Source organism: Meleagris gallopavo, chromosome 20, assembly GCF_000146605.3.
Source record: "Meleagris gallopavo isolate NT-WF06-2002-E0010 breed Aviagen turkey brand Nicholas breeding stock chromosome 20, Turkey_5.1, whole genome shotgun sequence".
NCBI lineage: Eukaryota > Metazoa > Chordata > Aves > Galliformes > Phasianidae > Meleagris > Meleagris gallopavo.
The window spans coordinates 1,174,785-1,201,403 of record NC_015030.2 but is presented as its reverse complement, the minus strand read 5'-3'; the positions used below and the strand labels follow the sequence as shown (position 1 = coordinate 1,201,403).

The following is a 26,619-nucleotide window of genomic DNA, read 5'->3' as shown; positions in this document are numbered from 1 at the left end:
CTGTATAACAGACTCTTCTGCTTTCTTAAGCATTTTCTTCTCCTTTCTTTAATCACGCTGAGATTTCCTGTGAATGCTGTGAGCTGTAATTATCATCTGCAGATCAGTGGGTTTGCTAAGCTGTTTCTTAAAGGGTTTTTTTTTTTTCTCTGTGAATTTCAGATGACCAAGAACAAAATTATAATCACCTGATACTAAACAGTGCCACCCAGACACCTACACATGGTAAGAGAAAACAGAGCAAAATTACACATGTTGTAACTTTCCTCTGCCAGCCAGTAACATTTACTGGTATCAAAGTATGTTTAATGTTAATTGAATGGTTCCCATGGCAATGATGCATGAATGATGGATTCCATTAGCATTAAACATAGGACCATATTTTTCATTAGTGCACACAATTAAATATGGCCCAATCTTGTATAACTTTAATCATCATCTTTGTGTTTCCCCCTGCCTGGTTGCTCCCTTCTCACTTCCACATCAGCGAAGTGCTGTCAGATATAACCATACAAAATGATAACCAATGAAAGGTCCATCTTGTTGACCAAGCCACTCAACTCGTAGTGCTGATTGTGCATATTTTTCAGATAGGTTAGAAGGACACTGAACATGGAGTAAGGGCTCTTAAGCTGATGTGATTTTGGGATTAATGGCCAGTATGTGACCAGAGTTTGGGATCCTCCAAGCTATCCAACCCATACTTGCATGGGTCTGGCTGGGATAATGTACTGAAGCCCCTGATGTGCAGTGGCACAATGCACTCAGAGTTTGAGTTTCTTGTATGCAAGGTAGATAAGGACTGTGAAGAGACCTAGGACTTCCCCTGCCCACTTTTCATAACCAGAAATACCCTTTACTGAACAGTTTCTGATGTTTGCTTCCCAGCCCTTTATTTTACTGTGGGAATGTGGACGTTTCCCCACCCCTAGGAACTTATGAAACCCGGAGCATTTGTCATGTCACTACACCCACAGCAAGGGGGGCTGTCACTGAGCTATCCTCATGGCCTCAGAAGTGACACCTCAGGAGTTGTCTGGGGCAGTCTATCTCCACCATACATCCTGTCCATCCTCCAAAGCTCCCCTTGCTTTGGTTCTCAACACAAACAGCTTCAAATGTGTTAAGTCTCCTTCTAGCACTGCTCTTGCTGAGCTCCATAAAACCACGATTTTCATGTATTACCTCTATGAATGGTTTAACCTATTTAGTGACACCTTTCTCTCCAGTTCCTGTTCTCTTGACCTAGTAAACTTATGAATGCCCTTCGTCAACCTTCAGCCACTTTCAAGAGTTCAGCTGCACCTCAGATATTCCTTCACTCTCCTCCTACTTTCCACTGGAAATATTTTAACCTGGAGTTGTGCCTTCGCTTCCCCTATGGCCAGAAGCCCTGCCCTTCTTCCTCCTCTGCCTGAGCTCCTTCCTTGCTTTGACTTCCTCAGCCCAAGATGAGAGTCACCTGTGGGCAGCATGTCCCTCCCTGCACTGCAGCAATCACAGACCTCCAGCAGAACCCCCTGCATCTTCCTGGCTCCAACCAGGCATGAACCAGTCATTGACCCTCTGCCTCTGTGCAGTCAGCCCAACCTCTGAATTTTTTTTTTTTATTTGCTATTTGCTGTGCTTTCTTCCCTCTTCACCTGGTGCCTTGTCTCAATCTCCTCTTTGTTCCTCCCTTTACCCTTTGAATGTGAGATACTTCTCCAGCACTCATGGCTGGAACCCCCCCTTGCTGAGGAACCAATAAGTGATGACGTCTCATCCTAACATATATTGGTTCTCTCTTCTTGTAGCTCTAAACTGATGTGTTTGTTACTCTTTTTGTTTTGGTGTTTGTTTTTAACTCTGTAACTTCACTTTGACAAATATTCTGGAACTGATTTATTGTGAAAGTTGTGTGTACTCCTATAAGAACTTCCACATTTTGTTATAAAAAATGGTGGGAGAGCAATTTGCCCTTGAAGAAGTCTCCTCCAAGCTTTGGTGTTCCCCCTTCCTATGGGCTGAGTCAGGCTGCTGCTCAGCCTGCACCTTACTTTCTGCTGTAAGGATGCTTTTTTTTTTTCATCTCCCAAAGAACTCAGTGGCCATACAGGAGTGTTTACTGAATGTGAATTGACAGCCTCAAACACTCTCCAAAACACGTTGTTTTTTCTTTCAATAATGTATCACTTTCATAAGAATCCTAATAGGATTGGAATTGTATTTCCTTCTGTCTGCCTCTCTGCCTCCTACTACTTGTTCCCCACATCCCCAACATGCCAGGTTCCCAGAGCTGCCCCACCTGACCCAGGTGAGCCCAGCTTGCCTGCATACGTGTGCAGGAGTGTTAAGGTAATTCCATTTGTAGAACCCTACTGCATTCAGTAATTCAAACTAACAGCATGTGCTCAAATGGTTAAACTTTGCTCTGGGCCTGACAGATGCCTTTGTTTTTTATCAGCTTGAGAGAGAAAATCAAAACAGACATATTCGTGATCTTGCGTTAGAAACTTTTGCTTTTGGTCTCCACTACTGTTATCTGAGGATTTTGGTTGTACAAAGCAACTCGGATGATCTGGCTGCACATAACAGTATGATTTGGAGTTATCTTTTGTCCCTGAGTTATCTGTGTGGTCATGGCCACTTCCGTTTGAGAGACAGGAGTGCTGCTGATGATGAGCCATTGCTTGGTGAGTTTAAAGAGGTATTTGGACTTTTCAAATAAGGGATCAAAAGAGCATTCAGATTCATAATTTATTGCTGAAATTCTGAGGTAGTTCAGCAAAGCCACAGATCTAATTTAATTCTCTTCCCGGGTAGGACATGGCATACATTTTTCTGTGTGATTATGCAGATCTGTAGCTGGACATGAGCTGTCTCTGAACACTGTTTGTGAGCTCTGCCCCTCAGCCTGCCTCGCACCCACCACAAAGGGACACCTGCAGCAAGCAGAAGAAGGGAAGGCAACCAGTACAAGGGTCAGGACGTGCCCTGCATCACACATGGCCCAAGTTCACTCTCTGCTGAAGCAAAAAGACAGAGAAGAGTTCTCATGCTACCAGCAGACTGCAAGCAGGGCAGAGGATGTAGGCAACATGCCACTTAACAAACAGTATTGTTAACACAGAAAGACATTTCAACCTGAGCAGTCAGAAAATCCCTCCTGTGTGTGGAGGAGCTCCTCACAGCCTCCCCGGGGCTGCCTCACCCAGCAAGGATGCACTTCACCTGGTTTATGTGAAGGGGAGGGCGAGTTGTTGCAAAGTGGAGATGCCTGTAAGGACTAAAGCTGAGAGGCTGATGATCTCCTTCCCATCTCCCATCTTCCTAGCAATGTTACCATTCCTTACTTTCTCCTCCTATTCCTATTTTAGTGACCATCCAAAGTCATGTAACTGCGGGAATAAGCAGAGGAAGTTCTCCGCAACCCAGCTGTGGTAGATGTGGGGCCCAGGGCTCTGCACGGGTCCTCCTCACTGAGGAGGGATGGCAGCCAGGCCCCCAGTGCTCGCCTTTCCCTGCATTGTACAGCTAGTCCTTAGTAAATGCAGAGCAAACAGCACCTGATCATCAGTATCCCCAAAGGTTTGGGAATCATAACAACCCACAGTACCTCCATTAGCAACACAGTTTTGTTCAGCTGGTACGGTAAGAAGATGGCCAACACCCATTTCCATGAGCTGATTTTACCTGGTGGCCTATGTCCTGCTGCCTGCAGATGCCACTGTGATGAGCCCTCTGTGAATACAGGTAATGTCAATCAGTTCCACATCCAAGCACTCTGTTTTGTTACTATGGCAGATTTTTTTACCTTAAAGAAACAAATTGAAAGACGATAAAGTCAACCCATGGCAACAAGGATCAAGAAAAAAAAAAACGACAACAAAACAGACTGGACTTGAGTTATGTGAGATGCTCTGGTTCATTCATCAACTTCCCAGAGCTGAAAAACCAAGAGTCTCTGGTTGAACTTGCCTTGGGTTGTAGCACACATTTCCTCAGTGCCCATCGCAGCGGGTTGTGTGGCCATGTGATTACACTGAATGCTTCCGATGCAGGAAAGGATAACCACTAATGAATGATGAGATCGTGTATAATCCTTTCTGTCAGGCTGCTATCATTTAATTAGCCAAGTGCTGGTAGAACAGCCAACACAGGGTGAGAAGAACGTCTTCCTTTTCCTGCTGCCTGGCTGGAATGGAGGGTGTACAGAGAGGTGGCACATATTTATCCTGTTGTGGATAACAGGACATGGCAATTTCAAGTGAAGATCAAGAGAAACAACCACAGGGCTGTTGAGGACCCAGAATTCAGCAGCATGTCTTCCAGTGTCCTGCCTCTGTAAGAAGGCTGTTGATTTCCTTGTGATGAGGGCCTGTTTGTGTACCTAATTCACTCCTAGGGCACTGAATGTCCCATTACAGGACAGGACTCACAGTCCTACATACCGCTTTCAGTAACCTTCAGACCTCAGTTCCACTGAAATCAGAAGTTTGATCGTGTTTCCTGGATTTGCATTTTTTCCTAGATCTGGATTTTGCAGATTTTAGCTCCAGATGAAGAATTCCAGAATTGTTTGTAGAAATGTAGAGATTTTGTATGTAAAAGGTGAATGTGAGTGCTCAAGTGCTTCTTTCTACAGTGTGCAATTAAGTTTTTCATGTGAAATGCAAAAACACCTTTTGATACATTCAAATGTCTTGTTTAGCTACTCAGTTTTTATGCAAAATAAGCAGACAAAAAAATTTTTTTTATGAAAAATCTTAAAATATGAAAAAAAATAGAAGCTAAAGTAGAGAACTGAGGCAATAACAAATACATGCTGACTGCTCAGGCTCAGTTTCTGTAAAGCTTATTACTTTATTTTTTACTGCTACTTAAGTTTAGTTTCATTATATTTACTGCATATTTAATTATGCTAAACCACTAAGAGCCTTGCATAAACATTTTTTATTTCCATATAAATAACAAGGAAATTGCTAAATAATATAGTTAGTAGGAAGCTCATATCATAATTTTTATGTTAGTTCATTGCCTTTGATGATCGTCTCAAAAAATACTTGGTAAAACATAAGGAACAAATGGTTTCACTTCAAATTTTGAAGTTGGTCAAGTGTTTTTCCAGATAGTGTCTGAGTTTGCTCTCAGGGAGGTAAACGCAGTTGTAGCCATACCCATGTGAATTTCAAACAAATTAAGTGTATATGAGCATCTTTTTTTATATCCCTTCCTCCCTCACTCCTTCCGTCCCTCCCTTCCTCCCTTCCCTCCTTCCTCCCTTCCTTCCTTTTCTTCATTTCAGATATTCAGGGCATTCCTTCCCACACAGTAACAACACTTTGGGGGATATATTGCTAAAATAATTCATTTTCTAACATCAGACCCAAAGCTTCAATGTGGGACAATCCCAGAGGATATGAAAATGATTCCCTGTACTGTCACATCTCCTCCAACAATTTGTTGAGAGTTCTGTATCTATTGTGTTTAAGACACTGTTTACAAAATCATAACAATTAAGGACTGTTTAAATTAGATTTATCCCCAATGGTAATATATGTGAGGAAATTGGAAGATAATCAGATCTCTGGAATATAACCTACAGAACAAGTAGACACATTATGTTAACGTTCTTTGTGCAGAGAGCAGATCTTTAATAAAAGTGGGAGTAGAGATGAGCCAGGTGATCTGGGAGGACCAGGCAGCACAGTGCCAACTTTCTGATGCATTCCAGTCACCATGTGTAATGGAGATGTCAGTGGCAATCAGTGATTCAATCACCTTATGCACAAATTCTGCTAATCAAATTGCACTACACAAATACAAGGGCAGACTGAAGCCCTTTAGTGAATTTGAATTGTCATTTACCTATCTTTACCCCAAATTTTGCTAATAGCATCCTACAGCGATGTCCTACAGCTCCGCATAGGGAACGCATCGGTTTGCTGGGGCCATGAGTGCACGTAAGGGATGCAGCCAGCCTCCCTTAGTGTGTGCTGAGCTGCAGGGGCTTCAATGGCAACTGTCTTTGTATTTAGCACAGGAGCAACTGGTCTTTTCATTTAGTCTAGTCTAAATACTCAGTGCTCAAAAGAACCACTGTTCTCATGGCCTTGGTATAGAGGGGCTGAGCAAGGAGGCCTCAGCTTGCAGGTGAAAGTTATAAGGACACCAATTACATGGCCCACCATGGCCCAGCACCCAGATAAGCACCGTGTCTCCACTCCTCCCTATGGGAAGAACCTGAGAAGCTCCTCTCTGTGTCAACACCGTTAAGCACAGGGCTATGTGTGCTCAAAAGCATCTTCATGCCATTACTGATACGATTCAGCTATGCCGTTTGTGCTGTGCGCATTTATTGTAGGGGCATCATCTTGCAATGTGCTGGTGTGGTTCACTTTGTTTCTTTAACACCTCATTACTCTGCAATGAGGCCTAAAAAGCCTCCTCCAAAAGCCATCCTGATATGCAGAGGTATTTCATTCTCCACTAACTGAATTTAAAACCCCACATCTCCAACTCCTACAAACGAGGGCAGCTACCCTCTGGGGAGCTGCTGGTTTACACTACAGCAGCTGAGCTGGAAATGTATGAACCTCTGTGAGATTCTTTGTGAGAGATGTAAAACATGATTAATAATGGTGTTTTTAACAAGAAAAAGAAGAAAGATGTTTGAAAACATAGATAGTTCCACTCCCCCCAGCCCCCCTTCCAAAGCGCACACCAGTTCTGTGCCTGCTGTAGCAGCATGGCATTCCCAGGATGGCTCAGGATGGCACAGGAGGTACCAAACACCAACTGGTACAGGCAGATTTTCCTGGGGAATATGTCCCTCTGTATGAGCTTGCATCAGAATTGGAGAAGACTTTGTGTCTCAGCCTTCAAGTGTCTGAGCAGAAGGCGGTGCTGGGGGAGCATTGCGTGCTGTGACAGAGGGCTGAGGCTGTGATGAGCTGAAGCTGAGCAGCAGAAGGCTTTGGTTGTATCAGCTTCTTCTAGGTGACATTGTTTGCTTTCCCCGGGTGAATGTTTTAAAAGGCATCTGTTGAAATATGTTGCAAAATTCGCACAACATATGTGCAGGCTCATATGCAAATATGGAGCACATCCTTTTTGCCACTTGAGCTTTGTTTAAAACTTTGCCATAAACCCACTTTTTTTGTTGTTTTGTTTTGGGTTTTCTTCCTCCTGGTTATCATTTGCTCCTCTCTCTGTTGTCAGAAGGGTCTGTGCCTCGTGTAAACAGACTTAGAGACAGAAACTGCTGTTAAAGAACAAGCTGATTTGCAGGGACTTCAGGTCTGTTTTCCATAACACAAGCTTCCAGCTTTAAAAACCCTGAGTCTGCTTCTCAGCCCTGAGTGCTGGAAGCAGAACAAGGCCCTCAATCAACAGAGAGTGCTTTTCCCTCCTTTGTAGATCATAAAGCCACTGGGTGTGTGCATAACACAGAGGAATGAACCCATAATTGCAGAGGGAGGTGCTCCAGCCCTGAAATCCACACAGGTGAATCCATGCTCAGCAAAGGGGAAGTGCTGCAGGGCTGAGCCCTCTCCTGCTGAATTAATCAGAGAGATGCTTTCAGAATCTTAAGATGTTCCATTGGTTGTAAAAAGGTATTATTGATTCCATGCTATAGCAAGGAGAATTTAGAAACCAGAAGAAAAGAGACTGCTGGGTGATGTTCCCATCTCTGTAGTGTGTGCTATGCACTGGGAGAGCTCAATTTCCTCCATGCTCCTCTGCAGATAGCTTTGCAAATTGTGCCCAGAAAGGATGGTGTGTCAGAGGGGCACAAACTGGCAGGTGGCTGCAGGACAGAGGTGAGGCAAACATGATCTAATACTGACTTTCAAAGGCAATTGCAGTAAGCATAGGACATCCAAAATGCTGAACTGAACTGGAATGAGTGGCAGTGCTGAGTGGAGCAACCTCAGCTGCCATGCAGGAAATGGAGGGATCTTTTTATTTATATCTTGTTAGCTAATTAGGACTAACACCTTCCATAGAAGCCAGTGAACACCACAAAGGAAAAAGGGAGAGCAGGGAAAGGTGTGATTCAAATTTGGTGTAGAAGCAAAGAGTTACTGCTGGATTAATCTCAGAATTTAAATTGCAGAAGAGGTTTCTCCTTCCCAGCACCTCTCAGTTCTCCAGTGTTGCCCTCAGACTACATAACACAGAAGACACCTAAAGTCATCTTGGTCACTTCAGGTATCCGTTATTTTGCTGAACGATAGGTAGTGAATTTTAAGGTGACTTCTCATTTGCCAAAATAATGATGGTCTGTTCCTGACTGGCTGGATGAAAAAAGCAATATGAAGATGCAGTGATTCTGCAGAAGCCCATTGGATAAATGTGTGGCAGTTTATTTCACACTCTCCATGCAAGTAGTCAGTTCATGCTCCTGCTTCAGCACTGAACACGGCTCCATGCATATAACTGGGCTTATTTCAGCTCATCCAAACCTCCATGCAGAATGAAGATTAGATACAGGTTCTAGCTGAAAAATCTGCAGAGAGATGTTACCCCAGGGTCCTTGCCCTACACGCACAAGTAGGAGTGAGCATATTGTTTCAATGCTGATAGAGTCTCTGTTTACTGGATAATATCTAATCAATTGTTTCCACCTCTCTGATGATGTGATGCACTTCCTAATCCTGCAGTCAGTCTATTAGACATGGGTTGAAGTCATCAGCAGGAAAATAACGCTCTCAGAGAAATGATACATTAGCTATATACTCACTTGGGGTTATGTTCTTTTTGCCAAGCAATAACTATTCCAGGAGTGTAGAGACATATGTAACCAATAGGGAAGAAGCTTTTATTAACCAAGATGGTTATTGCATTGTAAAGAGGAAATTTTCACCTTTGCTAAATTCTGTCGGAAAGTGCCTCATATTTTCTCAGAGCGAGGATCAAGATGATGCTCTGGCAGAGAATTGAACTTTTCCTTTTTGTTCAGGTGGCTGTCACTGGCTGCCAGCTTTCGAGCCCAGAAGAGAGCATGCATGTGCTTGATAAGTGCCTTGGCAGAGAAATCTCCTTAACCCTCATCTTTTGGTGCTCCCTGTACAGGATATGGTGCCCCATGCTGGGCTGGGGGGAAAAAGCTGCTCCTCTACTTGCTGTCAAACCCCACAGATAGATATTGAGGAAGAAGGCCCTGATATGATGCTCTGCAGGAGGCTTCCTCATGTGGAAGAGTGCACAGAGTCAGTGACAAGAGGAGCAGGAAGGAATGACTTTGGGCTTTGTTTGACATGGTGGTCAAATATGGTGATTGTTATTCACGTGCCTGATAGTTCTTCCAACCCTGTGCACATCGCAGATGCTCTGGCATAGCCCAATGGCTCAAGTGCCTCTGGACTGAGCCCTGTGGGAGCTGCAGAGGAGCACTCTGAGGAAGCTGGCTTTAGGAAGCCCTGAGCAGCCTTCTTCAGGAAGATAGGACTGTCAGCCTCTCCTTGGCTGAGAAGCATGCAAAGAATAGAGGATAGAAGTTCTAAAATATCTATCAGGAAACTCAGTGGGAGGAAGATCGTGGAGGCAGCTCTGCTTCCCCACACACATGGGAACTGCAGCACCCATTCTTAGGCAACAGGGAACACCAAGGAAGTTTGCAAAATGTGAGTGCTCTGAGAAGATATCCTGTTCTCCAGTGCAAACGGGACTCCATGCAAAACTACACAGTAGGGGAGGAGGCTGTGTGACTGAAACCACTGAATTTCGGAATCAAGTCTAGAAAATATCTGCTGAAATATCTTCACTCGGGTAGTTCTCATTTAATTTTTTTCCAGGAGATGAGAGAAGCTGGAAAACATTTGGACGTTGCACAAGGCTGGCACATTTGCTCCAGTTTTGGGCAGAAGCTGTGACTTAGCTCACAGCAGCCCATAGACCAGGGGGGGTCTATGAGAGTCTAAAGGCACGTGAATAAGTGCTGAGCTTATATTGCATTGCTCTTCATGAGTACCCTTTGGAGGGCTGCGTGGCAGGGAAGGGCAAACCTAGGCATTCTGCTGCTCCTCAGCCACATCAGAACATTTTGCCCTCTGATTTTCCTGTCAGATCATATCACAAGTGGCCAGCTCCTTGGCCTTCTCACCCAGCTAACGCATTCCAACATTGATTCAAGCCCCCACAGAGTCCTTTTCCATGACCCTGTAGCCTGTTCTAGCTTTGCTCCCAACAACTGCAGTCCTTGCTATTTTCAATACTCTTATCTCTATTTTAATGCTTGAACACCAGGAGTCAAAAATGCTGTAATTCAGCAGGTCTCTGTCCCTCAGCTGAACTGATGAAAGACCATTTTCCATCCAGCTTGTGGCAAAGGGCTGAGATTTCAGTTACAAGGCAAATTCTGCAGATTGCTTGGACTTGACTTCTAACATCCCAACTCAGTGTTAATCTTTATTGACAGTGCCCTCAGCATTAGCATCCCAGCGGAGGGAGTTTTAAGCTGACCAGGGGTTCCTTTAGTGACCAGCAAAGTGAAGACAAGCAGAGGGCAGTATCCTCCAGCCCTGCTTCTGTGCCTCAGGAACCTCTCCAAGCCTTGCTTCATCTTCTGGTTGCAGCCAGATGTGAACTGCACAGCTGCACTTCATGCTTCACCACAAGCAGGGGATGTATGGTCACCCCCAGAGCCCACCAGAACACTGGTGGGACATGGACTGGGTTTTGTATGGGAGCTTCCATGTTTGGAGCAGTGACCCAAATTCTGGCATGATGAAAGAGCAACTTGATTATTAAAATGAACTCACAGGCACTTTTCAATGGCTATGGCAAATGGAAAAGTGCAGCTTGCAAGGTAAAGGTAGGTGATGGTGCATGAACTTGTGCAGGATGCAATAGGGTCAGTCCACCACACCATGATGGAGACCTCCATGGTAAGTGAGCTGACCCTCATTCCACCAGAACCATGGAAGGAAGGTTGGTCTGTCTGGAGGCTTTCGAGGCACCAGTTTGCCTCTCTCCATGATCACTGTGGACAAGGAAGCAAAGCCACATAATCCATTTCATATCGAGCTGTTGGAGCCTCTTCTAATCCTGTCCAGGATCTGTCGCTGAGGCTGGCTCAGTTACAGCAGTTCTCCCTGTCCAGAGCTGTGGGAACAGCTCACCCCTCTCAGCTTGTTTTCATGCATGCTCTGAACATGTCTTTTTTCTTCTTTTTTCTTTTTTGCAGACACGCCACGGATGAACAACATCCTTACTTCTGCCACCGAACCTTACGATCTGTCCTTCTCCCGGTCCTTCCAGAACCTCTCTCACCTCCCACCATCCTACGAGTCTGCCGTCAAGACAAACCCAAGTAAATATTCTTCTCTGAAGAGACTAAGTAGGTGTCAGCTCATTTCATTTCCTTTGTATCTCATTTGCTTGTAAGCCACAGCGGGCACAACGTTAAGGCAATAATCTTCTTCCCTCTGTTGTTGTACTGCCCAAGTTGGCATCTCCGGTAATGATTCTCCTGGCTGTCGCTTCCCATCAAGGAAGAGTAGAGAGAAAGAGTCACTTCATTACTGCGAGAGCACATGTGGTTATTTGCTTACTGACCTCCATGCTGTGCTGCCTCCCCCAGCTCCGCCTCTCTCTGCTCCTGATAGAGTCATCTGAGAATCCTTTTTTGCTTTCTGGCTGCTCAGATCAGCCGAGCTCAGCCCGATGCACCCAGGGCAGATATCTCACCATCTGCAGGAGCAGCTGGAACCAGATGACAAACCCAGGCTGATAAAAAGCTGCTGAATTGGCTGGGAACCTCCATTTCAGTAGGAGCACATCTGCCTGTCCTCAGCAGTGCTGCAGTTCACCATGTTTCATGGTCCTGAACAGCACCTTACGCTGGCCTTTGGTGCATTGCTGATGTCTTTACGTGTTGCTCTCTGACCTGTTCATGCCAGTTAGTATCTATTCTTTCTTGCTGTTTTACATATTGCATTGTTCTGTCAACTTTTCTGCAATGCTCCAACTCATTGCTGCTCCTGATGGCGAATATTCACGTGGAAATATCTTCAGCTTCAGTGAGATTTAGAAAAAAGCAATATTTGTGATGAAAAGTGCTCTCTCTAGACTGAGATGTCAAGTCTGTATTGTGTTAACATGGACATTTTCTGGGTGCAGAAAGGTATTCATGATGCCTCAGTTGGAAAAATAATTTCAGTATCTATATTTGCAATAGCTTCACTGAAAGCAGATCGGGACAAAGAGCAGATGCTACATCCTTGCTCTGTATAAAATCTGCATTCCCAATTTAGCCTGCTAAGAGAGACGTACAAAACGAAGTGGCAGAGAAGCCCTTGGACTGTCCATAGCACATCCTCATGCAGAGGATTTTCCAGAAGAGAAAATGCAACAGAAATGTGGCACATAAAAATCTCAGCCCACTCCTTGGCACTTCACTGTGGAATTTAAATATGTGTTTAACATTTAGGCAAGTATATTTGACATGCTGAAAAGTAAGCATGTGCTTAACCATGTTGCAGAGATAAGGTATTTAGGGACTGGATACTGCCACATATGTGACTTTTGCTTCCTGATAACATTTGGAGTCACTCTCCTAACCAGAAGCATTTTCCTTTCCCTGCATCCCTGTGATTAGCTGTCCATGTTCTTGAGTAGCTTTGATAATATTGTTCAATATTGGGAAACCCTTGAAATCATGACATTGAAACATAACTGCTTTAAAACGTCCTCATTTCAAGGTGATGATTTATTTTCATTTTTCAGGTGATATAGTGTAAAAATGTATCAATTGGATAGCCCCCGAATTGCTCTTTCATTTCTAATTGATTTCCAATGCTCAGGATTACCTGGGATAAGTACTTCCAGCTCAGAGGCTGGGAGATGTCTGTCTTGACATTATTGGGAACACGTTAGGGAAGCATCCACCAGGAATTGCACCAATGACTCTTACTGTGGCTCTTATTATGATGAAGGAGATGGTCCAGACCTCTTCCAGCCTGACATTCACCTATTGTTTTATATACTGTGCATAGATGCTCACTGAAAATGCCTTGAGCTTCCTGCTAAGGATATTGATGTATCTCACTGGAACATTAAAAAACAACAAACGAATGCTAACTGAACCTCCCACACCTTCCACAGCCAACATCTGGAAACATACATCAGATCTGAACTCTTTTCTGTATCTACTCCTGCAATGCTTATCCAGCTCACACTGAATATAAATTCACTCTGACCAAGCAACTCCATCCATGCACTGGTGATTACCAGGTGTCTGATCCGTGGGGTCTCAAAAAACTTGTTTTGCAGTTGAAGAAAAGACATCTCCTTATATGTCCAACGTGCCCCTCAGCAGCTTGCAGGAGGGAGTATGTATTGACTTCCTGCATTGTTTCCCAGATATTTGTTTAAAGAGGCAAAAATAGATTTGTGTTAAGGTATCAAGCTCAAATGCCTTCAAGAATGTGCTGAGCAGAGTCAGCCTTCCTCTTCATAGAATCACAGAATGACTTGGGTTGGAAGAGACCTCAGGGATCATTAAGTTCCAATCTCCCTTTCCTCCCCACAGGCAGGATTGCCAACCACTATCTCATGTACTAGATTAGATTGCCCAGAGCCCCATCCAGCCTGGCCTTGAACACCTCCAGGGATGGGGCATCCACAACCTCTCTGGGCAGCCTGGTCCAGCATCCCACCACTCTCTCTGTTAAAAACTTCCCCTGATGTCTAATCTAAATCTCCCTTCCTTTAGTTTAAAACCATTCCCCCTTGTCCTATCACTAGCTACCCAAGTAAAATGTTGATTTCCCTCATGTTTCTAAACTCTCGTTAAATAATGGAAGGCCACAATGATGTCTCCCCACAGCCTTCTCTTCTTCAGATTGAACAAGCCCAGTTTCTTCGGCCAATCTTCATAGAAGAAGTACTCCAGCCCTCTGAGCATCTCTGTGGTCCTCCTTTGGACCTTCTCCAAAAGCCCAACATCTTTTCTGTGTTGAGGGCCCGAGACTGGGATGCAGTACTCCAGATGGGGCCTCATAAGGGCAGAATAGAAAGGGGCAATCCTCTCCCTTGCCCTGCTGGCCGCCCCTCTTCTGTTGGAACCCAGGATACTGTTGACCTTCCTGGCTCTTGTTAAGTTCTCTGTCAACCAGGACCTCTAATTTCGCTTCAGCAGTTCCTCTTGTGAGCAATTCCTGCCCCTCTGGGCAGTCATTGTTCCTGTCCCCATTCAGGAGACACGTGGCAGTCAGTATCAGTCTAGGATTATGAGAATTAATCTCTGGTCATTGGCTGTGGAAGATATGTGGGGTTCATCCACACTTCAGCAGCATTGGCCTTAGAAGGAAATTCTTGCATCCTGCAAGGAAAACACCAGCTATTTGCCCATCACTGGCAGATCTAGGTATACTTTGCATCCCCATGAACAGTGGCTGATAAATGCCAAGCCAACTACCCCACACTGTATGTTTAGGTAACTAAATGGTTTCAGCTCTAAAAGTGCTAAGCACCCCACGCTACCACTGGGCTTGTGAATGCATTGCACCTTTAGTATCACGGAATCACCAAGGTTGGAAAAGACCTCCAAGATCACTCAGTCCAACCATCCATTCCTCACCAATATTTCTGCAATAAACGATGTCCCTCAGTACAACATCTAAAGGTGTTCCTTGAACACCTCCAGGGATGGTGAATCACAGAATCACAGAATCACAGAATCACAGAATCGTAGGGGTTGGAAGAGATCTCCACAGATCACCGAGTCCAGCTCCTCTGCCAAGGCAGGTTCCCTATACCAGGTCACACAAGTTGATGTCCAGGAAGATCTTGAATATCTCCAGAGAAGGAGACTCCACCACCTCCCTGGGCAGCCCATTCCAACACCTGACCACTCTCTTGGAGAAGAAGGATTAATGAATCCCATTCTTATAGCCAGTCTTCTCTGAAGCCAAAAGGAAAAAGGAATTCAGACCTCCCCTTTAACAATGCCAGCAATATCATTTTCTTATTCCATATAAAGGAGCTACAGACAACATAAAATCTGGGGCTTTACAAATGAATTACTGTACTTCAGTTTTTCGTATTTAAAACTAGTTGTTTCTAATGAACTCTCTGCCATCGTTAAAAAAAAAAAGAAAAAGAAAGAAAGGATGCTGTGAAAAGCTCAGTAACAAAGACTGCCTTTCTATTTGAGTCAAAAGGCATTAGATACTGAATGAAACTTCACCTAATGGTTTGGGTTGCTTCAGATTAAACATCACTTGCTTTCACCAGTAGTGGAAGACCCAAATAACCAAGACGAAATGTCGTTTACTATCATCTTGCTAATGATGAGCAGCCAGAGCTCAGTGGGGATATGGTCAGATCCTACCCTACTTCAGCCATCAGGCATCTGGCCTTCTTTTCATCCAGGCATCTTCTTAATCAGCAACAAAGGGCAGCCATCTCTGTATATCAAGGTGCCAGTCTCTCACTGCCCCCCGAATTGCTCTGACAAACTATCAAACCCATTGCTGGATAAGAAGCCACCTTTGATGCTGGGCTTGTGCATGGGAAGAGCAGCAGTGTGTGGAGGGTGGGAACATGCAGCTGAGCAAGAGCATCTGTGTTAATTCTGCCCTGCCCAGCACCCCAGGGAACTGCTGTCCCAGCTGAGTGAGAAAGGTCAGTCAGAAAGGAAGCTAATATTTTCAGGCATATTAAACCACTTGGTATTGGCTGAAGGATCATCACAAATGACTTGGCAGCTTGAAAATGTTAAAGAGGAAAGACAAGGCCAACGAGGGAATGCACTGGAACTGCTGAGAAAGAAAAGCAAATAAATTGCTCTGATGACCTTACATACAGATGAACGTGCATATGTTTTAATCATACTAACCACAGGGAGAAAAATCATCCTTGTCTTTTTCACTCTCTTTTTCCAAAAACCCACCAATGTACCTCATTTCTCTAATCACAGCATTGGAGGAGCTGTGCTCTGCCTTCCTGCAGTGGCTTTGTCTCACTCATTTTAGGCAGGCTGAGGTGAGATGTGAGGAAATACTCATTTGGGGCTCTCCCTGCAAATGACAGAAACAAAAATCTGCCGTGCAGGTCAGCTTGTCCTAAAGCAGTCTGGATGCTTGGGGAGCCAAGCCCTGGCAATGTTCCAGGAACTAACATGAGGGGAAAGAATGGGAAGAAAAGAAAAATAAATTATCCAGAAAAGTGTGATTTCCCTTAATTCCACTGCTAAGCATTTGAAAAACATGAGCAAAGCACCATAAATATGAGGGTGGCTTTTTTTTTTTTAAAAAGAGAGATCTCCATTAATCAATAGACCAGTGATATCCTCCTGTCTGCTCATCATTTCTGGCCCTTAGAAATCCACTCAGGACACCTTTTTGAATTTAAGCACATCTATAAGAGAGAAACATATTCAATTGCAGTTTTATTTTGTCTAAATTTAAAAATGCCAGTTATCCCATGAGCATCAATAAAACAATAAGGAGCAGCAGTATCAGTGTCTTGTTATCCCTGTGAACTTGCTGATGCAGTGAGGATGGGATGAAACAGATTGGAAGGTTTCAGGTCCTGGGCACGTGGATATGCCCAGGGAAGTGGTGGGTGACCCATCCCTGGAGACATTCAAGGTTAGGATGGACAGGGCTCTGAGATCTGATCAAGCTGTAGCTGTCCCTGTTCATTGCAGGGAGTTGAACCAGATGGCCCTGAAGGGTTCCTTCCAACTCAAACCATTCTATGATTTTGGTTTGAGCAAACAAAGGTGATCAGACATCAGCAGTTCCAGCACCACCAGCACTTGGTGATGCACTTGAAGCCTTGAAGCTCTGAAGCCTGAAGCCATGTGTGTTTCACTGTTCTTCTCTGGTATGGAAATGTTGCTGTAGAGCTTTCCCTTCACACACAAAGGCACTGGTGTGATACGTGGCCTCTCAAGGAGTCAGCAGCCTGCTGCCTAACTAAACCAGCACGTTGTCGTCATTTTACAATTTTGATTCCTTTGAGAAGATGTGAAGTTTGTCCACGCCTGAAAATATTCCTGGAATAGCTGTGCCAACATCTACATGTGTCTCTCAGCAGCAAAGGAGGAGACAGCCTATGTGAGATTAGGAACGCCTTTAAAGTGCAATCAGGACCTGAATGGGTTAGCAACTGCCAGCAGAAGGCCATGCAGACTTCCATCTCTTAAAACAGTGCAGAAGGGATATTTTTAATGAAGGGATATTTTTAATGTTTCTGATTAGCAAAACTTTTTGGAGTGTAGGCCATGCTGCATTGTTCACCTAAATTAGCAAGGAGCAACTTTGAACCACTTTTAATCAGCTGATTCTGCTGCCTCAGTAGGAGGCTCAAAGCACTGCAAACCTCACTTAAGCTGGTTTAGCTGCTCTGGCAATTACCATGGCCAGGTGTGAGCATCCAAGCACATCTCCATTTGGGATGTTCTCTGCTTTAATTACATCTATTTAGAGTCACTTGGGCAAATCCAGCAGCAATTCTCTCATCCAGAGCAGAGGCCAAGTGCCAGAGTGCTAATTGCTCAGCTCCTATTCTGCAACCAGCCTCACACATCATTATCAAGTCCATGCACACTAAGTGTGTGCAAGTCCATCTATGGGCACAGGACAGAATACCAATATCTAACATTACTGTGGCCATATCAAAATTCCCTAGTTGTTCCAAGGCCTCTTAAAGGTGGTTTTAAAGGCACAAGAGTTGGATGACAGGAGAGTTGCTCTCTGACATTTGCAACAAGATTCTTCCTAGAAGTTTTTTATTATCACAAAAAAAAAGGATGCATTCCTACAATATATACTCTGCTGAGCAAATCCCGTCCACTGTGAGCATGCCAACAGAGGAGAGCTCTGGGTAATCCTCATGTCCTGGCAGAGTGTGGGCTGTCAGAAAGAGCTCAACAGAGATGGTGCCAACAGGGCGTGCATTTCAACACATGCATTCTCAGCTTGGATTTTTGGATGCAGAAGGACCAGCCACCTTCTTCATGGACCCACTGGGTTGTGTGGACTGTTTGCAGGAACATGAGGAAAAACATCCAGGGGGTATCAAAGAGCACTGGACACGTGGGAGAGGAGGAAATCAGTGAGTGAGGTCACCTAGCACAGGCTGCTTGCAGCACCATGAGTTCTTTCTGAAGAGCCCAAGGCACTAATTTTAAATGCTCTCTTGTGAACGAACTTCTGAGATTTGGGTGCTGTCAGCACCCAATTATCATAAAGTGCTGACATTTCCTCAGCTAACACTACGCCTCATGGGACAGCCAGCCAATTCCTCCCCTGATGTGTTGTGTAAAAACTACAGATTTATGTCTGTGTCAGAATAAACAGTTTCTGCTTAAGTACATCTCACCAAGTTTCTGCTTAACTGCTATATATATTGAATGTCTACATAGAATCCAAGCATTGTAGAGCAAGGGTATAGGCCCCACCATATCATCAGGGCCATGTCCCAGAACAGGATGCTGTCCCACAAGAGGATCATCTACTTCACCCGCTTCATGTTTACCTAACAGTTCTGAATCAGATCTTTGTGATTTTTATCACTTGAACATCCTCAGACACTCTACATGTGCATTTTTGCTCTTCCACCATTGTATACTTTCCCATCTAAAATCATCTGCATCAGGGGAGTGAAATACTGCAGCTGAGAAAATGAAAGGCCTTCCTTTTCTTACGATCTTTATCATACGTGTCTTACAGGCAAAAGATTTTGCAAAGAATTTGTATGGCAGGCTGTAGGAGTGGCATTTAGGAGATGATGTCCATCAGCATTTGGCTTGAGATGATAAGTGCATATTGGGTTATGCGTGTGTTCCCAACTCTGTGGTCCCTGCACCAGGTTGCTGCCATCAGATTAGTTGCAAGAGACCTTGTTCTCTCTGTAAGGTGGAGAATTTCACTTTGTTTTCGAATGAGGAAGACACTTCTTGCACACGAGAGGAAGTTCTGCTGACTTCTCCATGGAGATGAAGGCTGTTTGCCACGTGTCTGTGATGAGTCTTACTCTGGGGTCTTCTGGAGCCACTGATGAGCCAGAAAAGATGGGGCACATCAAGAAAACATCTCAGAAAAGGAAATAATGGAGGAGAAAGACACATACAGATTCTTAGTGTTGAGCTCTAGACACAGACACATCTCCACTCCCTGGAGACACTGTTGGGAACTTCCATTCAATGGTAGCGTATTTCTGATAAGGGACTGGTGCTCCATGCTTTACACCTGAAGTCACAGCCACATCATGATGGTCCACAAGCTGTGCTGTCTTGAAACCCAATGACTGATGATCCTCCTTCCAGCTAGGTAGTCCTACTCCCCCAGCATAAGGCATATGAACATCAAAGTTTTTTACTAGAAAGCTGGGTTTTTCCTTCATCTTCAAACCACAGGTTGTTTGAATCAGGTCATTCCATCTGCTCTGGGATTTAAGTAGTATGCTGGGACGTATCTGTAGCAGATAAAATCCTCCCTGAGGCTGAAGCATTTGTTTGAAATCCAAAAAGAACTCTGCAACAAAGAGATCATTTAAGGCAGAGAAGAAGCAAACTGAGCAAGCAACTTTCCATGAGATAAACTCCACAGTATCAAGCAGTGTATAGAAACACTGGAAAACAAAACCTCAGGCATATGATTTAACATCTCAGAGCAAACATCCCATTCTCACCAGAGACACTTTGTAAGCACATTTACAAATATTCAAGAATAGTAATTAACGATGTTTTGAGGTAGCTTAGGGGTTTCACAGCACATCCATGTTTGAGGCCAGAGGTATGAGTTCCCACAAATGGGGAAATTGCCTGCCTCACCCTGCTTTCTCTATGTTTTCTTTGTAAGTGCATTGTGAAGGTGATGTTGGATCATTTCTCCATAACTCGCTGTTTCTGCGAATTGTGTGATACCATGGTCTGGACTCAGCAGCAAACAGAGTCTGTTGTGTCTGCTGTGCAAGAAGGTGTGATGTACCATGAAAGGAATTACACCTGTCTGCACACAATTATTGCTGATAAACCCATGGCCACACAACCCACGTGGGGCTGGTGTCCCTCCAACAGGCAGCATCCAGACGTGGATGTCCCTGCCCAGGGCCAGCTGCTAGTAGACAGCCCTTGGTCTTACTGGGAGGCTTCTACATGGCTGTGTGAAGCACGCCTCCCATTCTCAGCCTGTGGGAGAGCACTCTGACATTTCTAACCGTTCCCTTTCTTTTCCCACAGCTGACAAAGAGGCTGATGAGTACTACATGAGGAGGAGACACCTGCCTGACCTGGCAGCCCGGGGCACGCTCCCCATCAACGTCATCAAAATGTCTCAACAGACCAACCACAGGGACAGGCCCCGCCGTCCCATCAGGGCCATGTCCCAGGACAGGGTGCTGTCTCCTGAGAGGATCATGCCTGAAGAGTTTAGCATGTCCTATGAACGGATCCTCTCAGATGAACAGCTTCTGTCTGCAGAGCGTCTCCACTCCCAGGACCCTCTGCTCTCCCCGGAGCGGTCGGGATACCCCGAGCAGTCCATGTCACGGGCATTGTCACACACAGACGTCTTTGTTTCAACACCTGTCTTGGATCGCTACAGGATGACAAAAATGCACTCCCATCCTAGTGCCTCAAATAACTTGTACAATACCTTAGGGATGAACCCAACATCCGCCAAGCGCCAAGCGTTCGCCTCCCGACGGCACAACACGGTAGAACAACTGCATTATATTCCAGGACACCACCACCACTACCGCACAGCGAGCAAAACAGAGGTGACTGTTTGATATGACCTCGAGCATTGTAGATATTCATTAAGGACTGGGGTGGCCACGGCACCCCGTACTGCAGTGGCCTTATAGGCCAAGATAACCTCTAATAACTCAGTGTCTGAAAGGATTTCTCTGACAGTCCCATCCACATTGTTTTTAAAGCCGCCTCTACATCGATTACATAAGAAGAACCCAACTAAACTGAAAATAGTGAGGGATAATGGAGGAAACTTCCTGACGTGCACCAGTTTCTGTCAAAGAAAGCCATAGTAAGTAGATGGCTCCTTCCAAGGGCTCACCTACATTATCTGATTATTTTTATCAATTTAAGACTTTTCAGTTGCTACAAGCAAAACCAGTCTCATGCCCGTGACAGGGAGGAGGAAATGCAGCGCTCCATCCTGGCAGGAAGGGGCCCTGTTCTCATCCCCCATGCCAGTCCTCATCGTTGACCTTTCAGTAGCAAGTAGGTCAGCTTCCGGCAGCTGGGGATCACCTCCAGACCACTCAGTACCAGCCAGCACCCATCCATCTGTTCTTCCTCACCCTTGGAACAAATTCAAGGGCAGACTTTCCTAAGGGACTGGCAGATCTAGAGACAAGAATAGCCTGGCTGAGAAATAAAGATTTAGTTTATATTAAATATACTCATAAGATAAAAATATACTAGTGCCTACAAATCGCCTGCTCTCTCAGTGTAGGAAGTAGTGGGGTTGATGTGTTCAATAAGCACAAATATACTGAAATGCTTGTTAGACCCCTTCTCCACTCATTCTAGTATCTTACTGTCTCCAACATGTAAATAGGAAGGAGGAACAGCTTATCTCTCCTCCAGCTTCTTGCCACTGCTGAGGCTCTAGTGCCAGAATTTGTTCAGCTTCACTCTGCTGACCTGTGCTGGGGGAAGTGCCGACTCCACCAACACCCCTGCCAGGAAAGTCTACCGTGGGTTTCATCTGAATTTCTCCCCAGGAGTTTCTTTTCCTGATAGCATTTTCCACCAGTCCAATTCCCATTTCCCAACATGTTTCTTTCTTTTAGTTGCGACCTAGAATTCTGTATGTAGCAAATCTCTTTCCAGACTTAGCAGAAGCTCAAAGCTGAGAGTGTCTGTCTACAGAAAAGCAAGCCGGTAATTTTCCATGGTTGTCTTACCATATAATGGCCCAAAAAGAAACCTTCCAAATTCCAATTCCACCGAGTCCCAGTTCTAACCATGCAGACAGTTCCATTTCATGCATATAAATTATATATCCAGCATAATTATAATAAATGGGCATGTTGTATATCTGATATAATGGTAATTAGATAATGTATATTTGTAAAATCTTTTAAGAATAGACTCGTGGGTCCAGAATTTGTGAGGGTTTTATCTCTGGCTTTCTACACAGATTAGGATCTGCTCTGGATTTTTTTGTTGTTCTTTTTTTTATTATTATTATTTGTTTTCCTTTTATTTGTTCTCCTTTCAAATCCTGCAGAACCAACTCACACTAGAACTTTCTTTGGCCAGGAAAGGGTCTCTGGTTCTGAAGGCCACGCAGCCCCAGTGCTGTAGCTGCAGTGGTGCTGGGCACTATCCAGCAATTCCTGTCCGTGGTGTGAACGCAAAGTCCCAGCACATGCATGCACCCATGCACCAATCCAAAAGACAGGCATGATCCCTCCTTGGGGTAAAAAGATGACTGACTTTAGATTGTAAACACGTTTCCACATGGCACATCTCTCTCACATCCTCACCCTGAGTCATTTTCTACTTTCTCTTCAGCAAACTCTGTCTAAATTATCTCTGTTCTCCTCTTCCCCACAAATACCTCCCGCCTCTTGGCCTTAATGATGTTCCCAGCTCAATACTGCATACATTGATTGTAGGTGGTGAGCTTGAGTCTCATGCAGTGGCTCATGATGCAGCACCGGGTTCTTCTGGTGCAGGATAGGCAGGAGGAGCATGCTGTCTATTCCAGGTGATTTCAGAAATAGGCTTCCGTGGGGTGGCCATGCTGGCTTTCACTGTGATAGTTTTCAAAAGAGAATCAAGGCCCTCCACTTTCCCAGACCAGCTGGGTTTGCTGCTCCTAATTCATGGGCTTTCTTCCTCAGCTGATGGAGCCTGTGTTTAGAATAGACTCCATCTGAGAAAAGAACTGGGGCTTTGTTTGACGGAAACTGAGCTGAAAAGGAACAAATAAGAGCCTATGAGATCTAAGTGGCCATTACCATGCAGCCTTGCGCAAAGCCGTTCTGGGCAAAAAACAGAATTGTGCATGGATCAGGGTGGAAGTTCAGTGGTGTGGGAGGGACAAGTGAGAAAAGGCTCACACCTCATCTTCTGACCCTTGGCTTTGATGGACACTCCTCTCCCCTGACTACCTCCAAGCTCCACAGTTCAGTCACAGGATATTTCTTCACAGAGCACACGTCTGTGTGCAATCATTGCCCTTGGTGACTTAATTCCTTGCAGCCAGAAGTTTGTGACTGATTTGAAGAGAAATGTACGTGACTGACAGGGAGGCAGTCCCTGCTAATTTTCCGGGGCTCTTCCATTCACTTTTGTCCCAGACAAAGCCAGGATCTTCCCCTCTGCAAGCAGAGAGATGAACACTGTGGGCGAGGAGAGTCCACCCTAAAGTCTGCAGGAGCTGAGGTGGCAGAGCTGGAGGAGCAGAGGTGACCACGTGAGGCTGTGGGTAGGTCAACACTCTTTCCATTTCCTTTGCTGTTTGTCCCAAGCTCTCATCTTTGTCTAAGTGTTCAGTTTGTCAACTAAGAAGCTGCTGGATCAGATGCAAACATGGAAGTTTTCCATCCAAGTCGCCCACGCAGATGCTGTGCCCCAGGCCTTTTGACCTCAGAGCCATCTCTTATTCTGACTGACCAACATCACAGGCCTTCTGCTAACTTGTCAATAATTCTCCGAAGAAATCTTGTCCCCATCTCCTCACCTCTTCCACCCACACAGCAGTTTCAAGCAGATGTGTCCCATTAGAACAGCCTTTCTAGGCCAAATTTCTCCTGGAACTCTGCCACTACCACAGAAAATTTTCAGCAAATTTCTTTCAGAAGGCACCAAGGCCAAATGGCTGCAACTTCTTCTGGGCATTGTGAGTTCCCTTGGCTTGTGCTGTGTGTTGGAATGGGTTGGTAGCTAGAGTAGTGGCATTTCAGCACGTACAGGTGTTCCTACGTGATTTTATTCCTTTTTCTGAGAGTTTGTCACCAAAATGGCATTTGGTCCAAGACTGGGAGTCATGGTACACGGTCTGGTCCCTAGCATTTCTGTTTTCTGTGGTCAACACGTGATGATAAGAGCAACACTTTCCTATTCCACAGAGGCATTGTGAGGGTTCATATCATAATGTCTTTGAAGTGCTTTAAGACTCTCTCACAACAGGCACTGTAGAAGAGAGAAACATTTTTATTACTGTTGTTTGTCACCGTTGTCCTGCCACATCGTGTCTGATGTGTTGCAATCCAGTCTGTCCAGAATGAGAGTGCTGGGGTAGGGGGATGCAGCCCCCCAGACTTCACACTGCCTTCCTTCTGGTCATGGTCCCACTAGCAGGCAGCAGCTCTGAGGAACACTGTTACCTGCACTGTGATTTTTCTGCTTTCTCCTCTTGTCTGAGTCCCCACTTCATTCTGCACTCAGGACAAAAGCAGGAAGCAGTCACATTCCTCTGTACAGTAAAATACGATCTGCCTTGATTAATCTAATATACTCTGAAGAATTGATCTTTTTCTCCAACTCACAGGTGGAAACACATCTGTGGAGCATCCAGTTCCAAGTGTGCATGTGCAGGGACTGGGGGAGAGTGAGGTAGAAAGGTTTATATTCTTTCCTACAAACTGATAATTACTTGCATTCCCCAAGCAGCAACACTTAATAGTGAGCTGCACTGGGTTTTATATAATTGCATACAAATGTCTCATTGATACAGATACATGTATGTTTATGTTATACACATAAACACACATATATATGTATATACTGTAAAATGCAGTCGTAAAGTACTGATGGACCCTGTATCAATCTAAGCTTCCAAAATGTATTGACCCACTCTTTGAAATGTGGAAAACTGTTTTTAATGAAGCGTGCAGATCACCATGTGGAACAGAAATTTTGTCAAAGAAGACTTCTAATGACAGTGAATTGCGTTTTAAGGAAAAACAAAACATTTTTCAGTGTTTTAATGTTCCTTTTATAAATGATATTCTCTTTCTCTTTCTTGGGGATGGGGAGGGTGGGAGAAAAAGTTATGCGGAAATAAGCCCTCCTTTCCTGGCCTAGATTTACGTTCTGCTAACCTAGCTGGCTGCAATGCTAATCCCATAAATCTGGGCTTCGAGCATGCATATTTCTGTGCTTTTGTCTATCAGAAGCTTTCTCACCAGAAGTCTGCAAGAGCCTGGCGTCATTTTTGTAAGAGAGGTGTAGGTCCTAATAGCTGGGAAGATTTCTTCATCTTCTTCCTCCACATCAAACAAAATCACCGTGAAACAGGGTGACTTTAATTGTATTTGCAGTAAGCATTCTAGTTTGTTAACAATTTGCCATCTGCAGTTCATGTGATGGAGAGATAGCTTAGTTTTGTTTCGAACTCAGCTGAAATATATTTAACACATACAGATTTCACATTCAAGTGTATTTCGGTTGAGTAAGAAGTTTGTAGGGGGAATATGTGAGAAGGAGGCTGAAATATTTTTCCTACGAAGTGTTGCTAGCAATAAGCCTGTGCTGGGGCTGCTTCTTGGAGAACGGTCGCTCGTGTGTTGTGTGCCTGTGAGCAGATGGTGGAAGGTGCTGCTCACAGCCTCTCCTAACTGGCTCAAGGCTGCCAAAGAGATGCCCTCAACGAGCCCAGATCCCACTTGGGAAAACCAACCTACACTTCACCTTTTGGGAGCGAGGGGAGAGTCAGACCAATGGCATGAGACGTCGGAATGAATCTGGAAATGAGATCTCAGCAGCGAGCAAGGCAACGTCTCACGTCTCCACCATGACCTGTGATGTCCAGGAGGTCTCGGCCGGAGGAGATGTGTGTTGCCCCATCCCCACCCTCTGCCCACGTGCTTCGTATCCACTCCCAACTTTCTGTCTGTAAACTTGTTAGGCATTTTTGTAGCAAGAATTTCTTGGCTCTGAGAAAGACACTTCTTACTGTAATATTTTTAGTTTGGGGGACAATATTTCCTAAGAGGGGTTAAGTGGATATTTTTGTGCTTTAGCCCAGTTTATGGATTCCATGTTTATTATACGGTAGTACTGAAGAGGAAGTACGTTTGTATCTATAACTTTGCACAGACTCTTGGTTAACCATTAAAGAGGCTTCAAGATGAGCAGTATTTGACTGTTTTTCTCTGTATTATTCTTGTTGTTATACTTACCCGTAAAAGCACATTCTGTATGTACTGTAAACAAAAATATTATCAGTTTAGTAAAATTTAGTCTTAAGGATTTTTCCACTTTTGTCAGTAACAAATATTTATGGATTCAAAAATAAAGGCAATTTCAACATACAAATTGTTTCCTTTTGATATCTATTGGAGAAAAATAAAAGGCCATTTTCCGGGCAGCCTTCCCAACCTTTGTAACCAGCATTTGAAAGGTAGATATCTATATTTCTGTGTGTACTTAAATAGCATCTATTAAAATGAAAGCTGCAAGGTCTGGAAGAGTCATTATTTTTATGTATGTATTTATTGCATTTCATCATCATGCCAGAAAATAGCAGGGGGAAGAAGCGAGATGTTATTATATGCTGTAAAATTTTGTCATGCGAGCCTATAAGCTTTTATTTTCAAATCGGCCTCCTTTAATTTTACATTGGCAAGCCATGATTCACTCTCCATCTAGAAAGCCTTGTTCTGCAAAACCATAACTCATGAAATGCCCCATAGTGC

At 44.5% G+C, this 26,619-nt stretch overlaps 1 protein-coding gene across 1 annotated transcript; it reads left to right on the top strand.

Moving 5' to 3' along the window:
- Positions 1-167: 167 nt before the first annotated feature.
- SHISA6 (shisa family member 6) lies at positions 168-26,398 on the top strand. The gene is made up of 3 exons (XM_031556287.1): positions 168-225; positions 11,174-11,299; positions 20,183-26,398. The coding sequence occupies exons 2-3, from the start codon at positions 11,185-11,187 to the stop codon at positions 20,731-20,733; spliced, it is 666 nt and encodes a 221-aa protein (XP_031412147.1). The 5' UTR covers positions 168-225; positions 11,174-11,184; the 3' UTR covers positions 20,734-26,398.
- Positions 26,399-26,619: the final 221 nt, after the last annotated feature.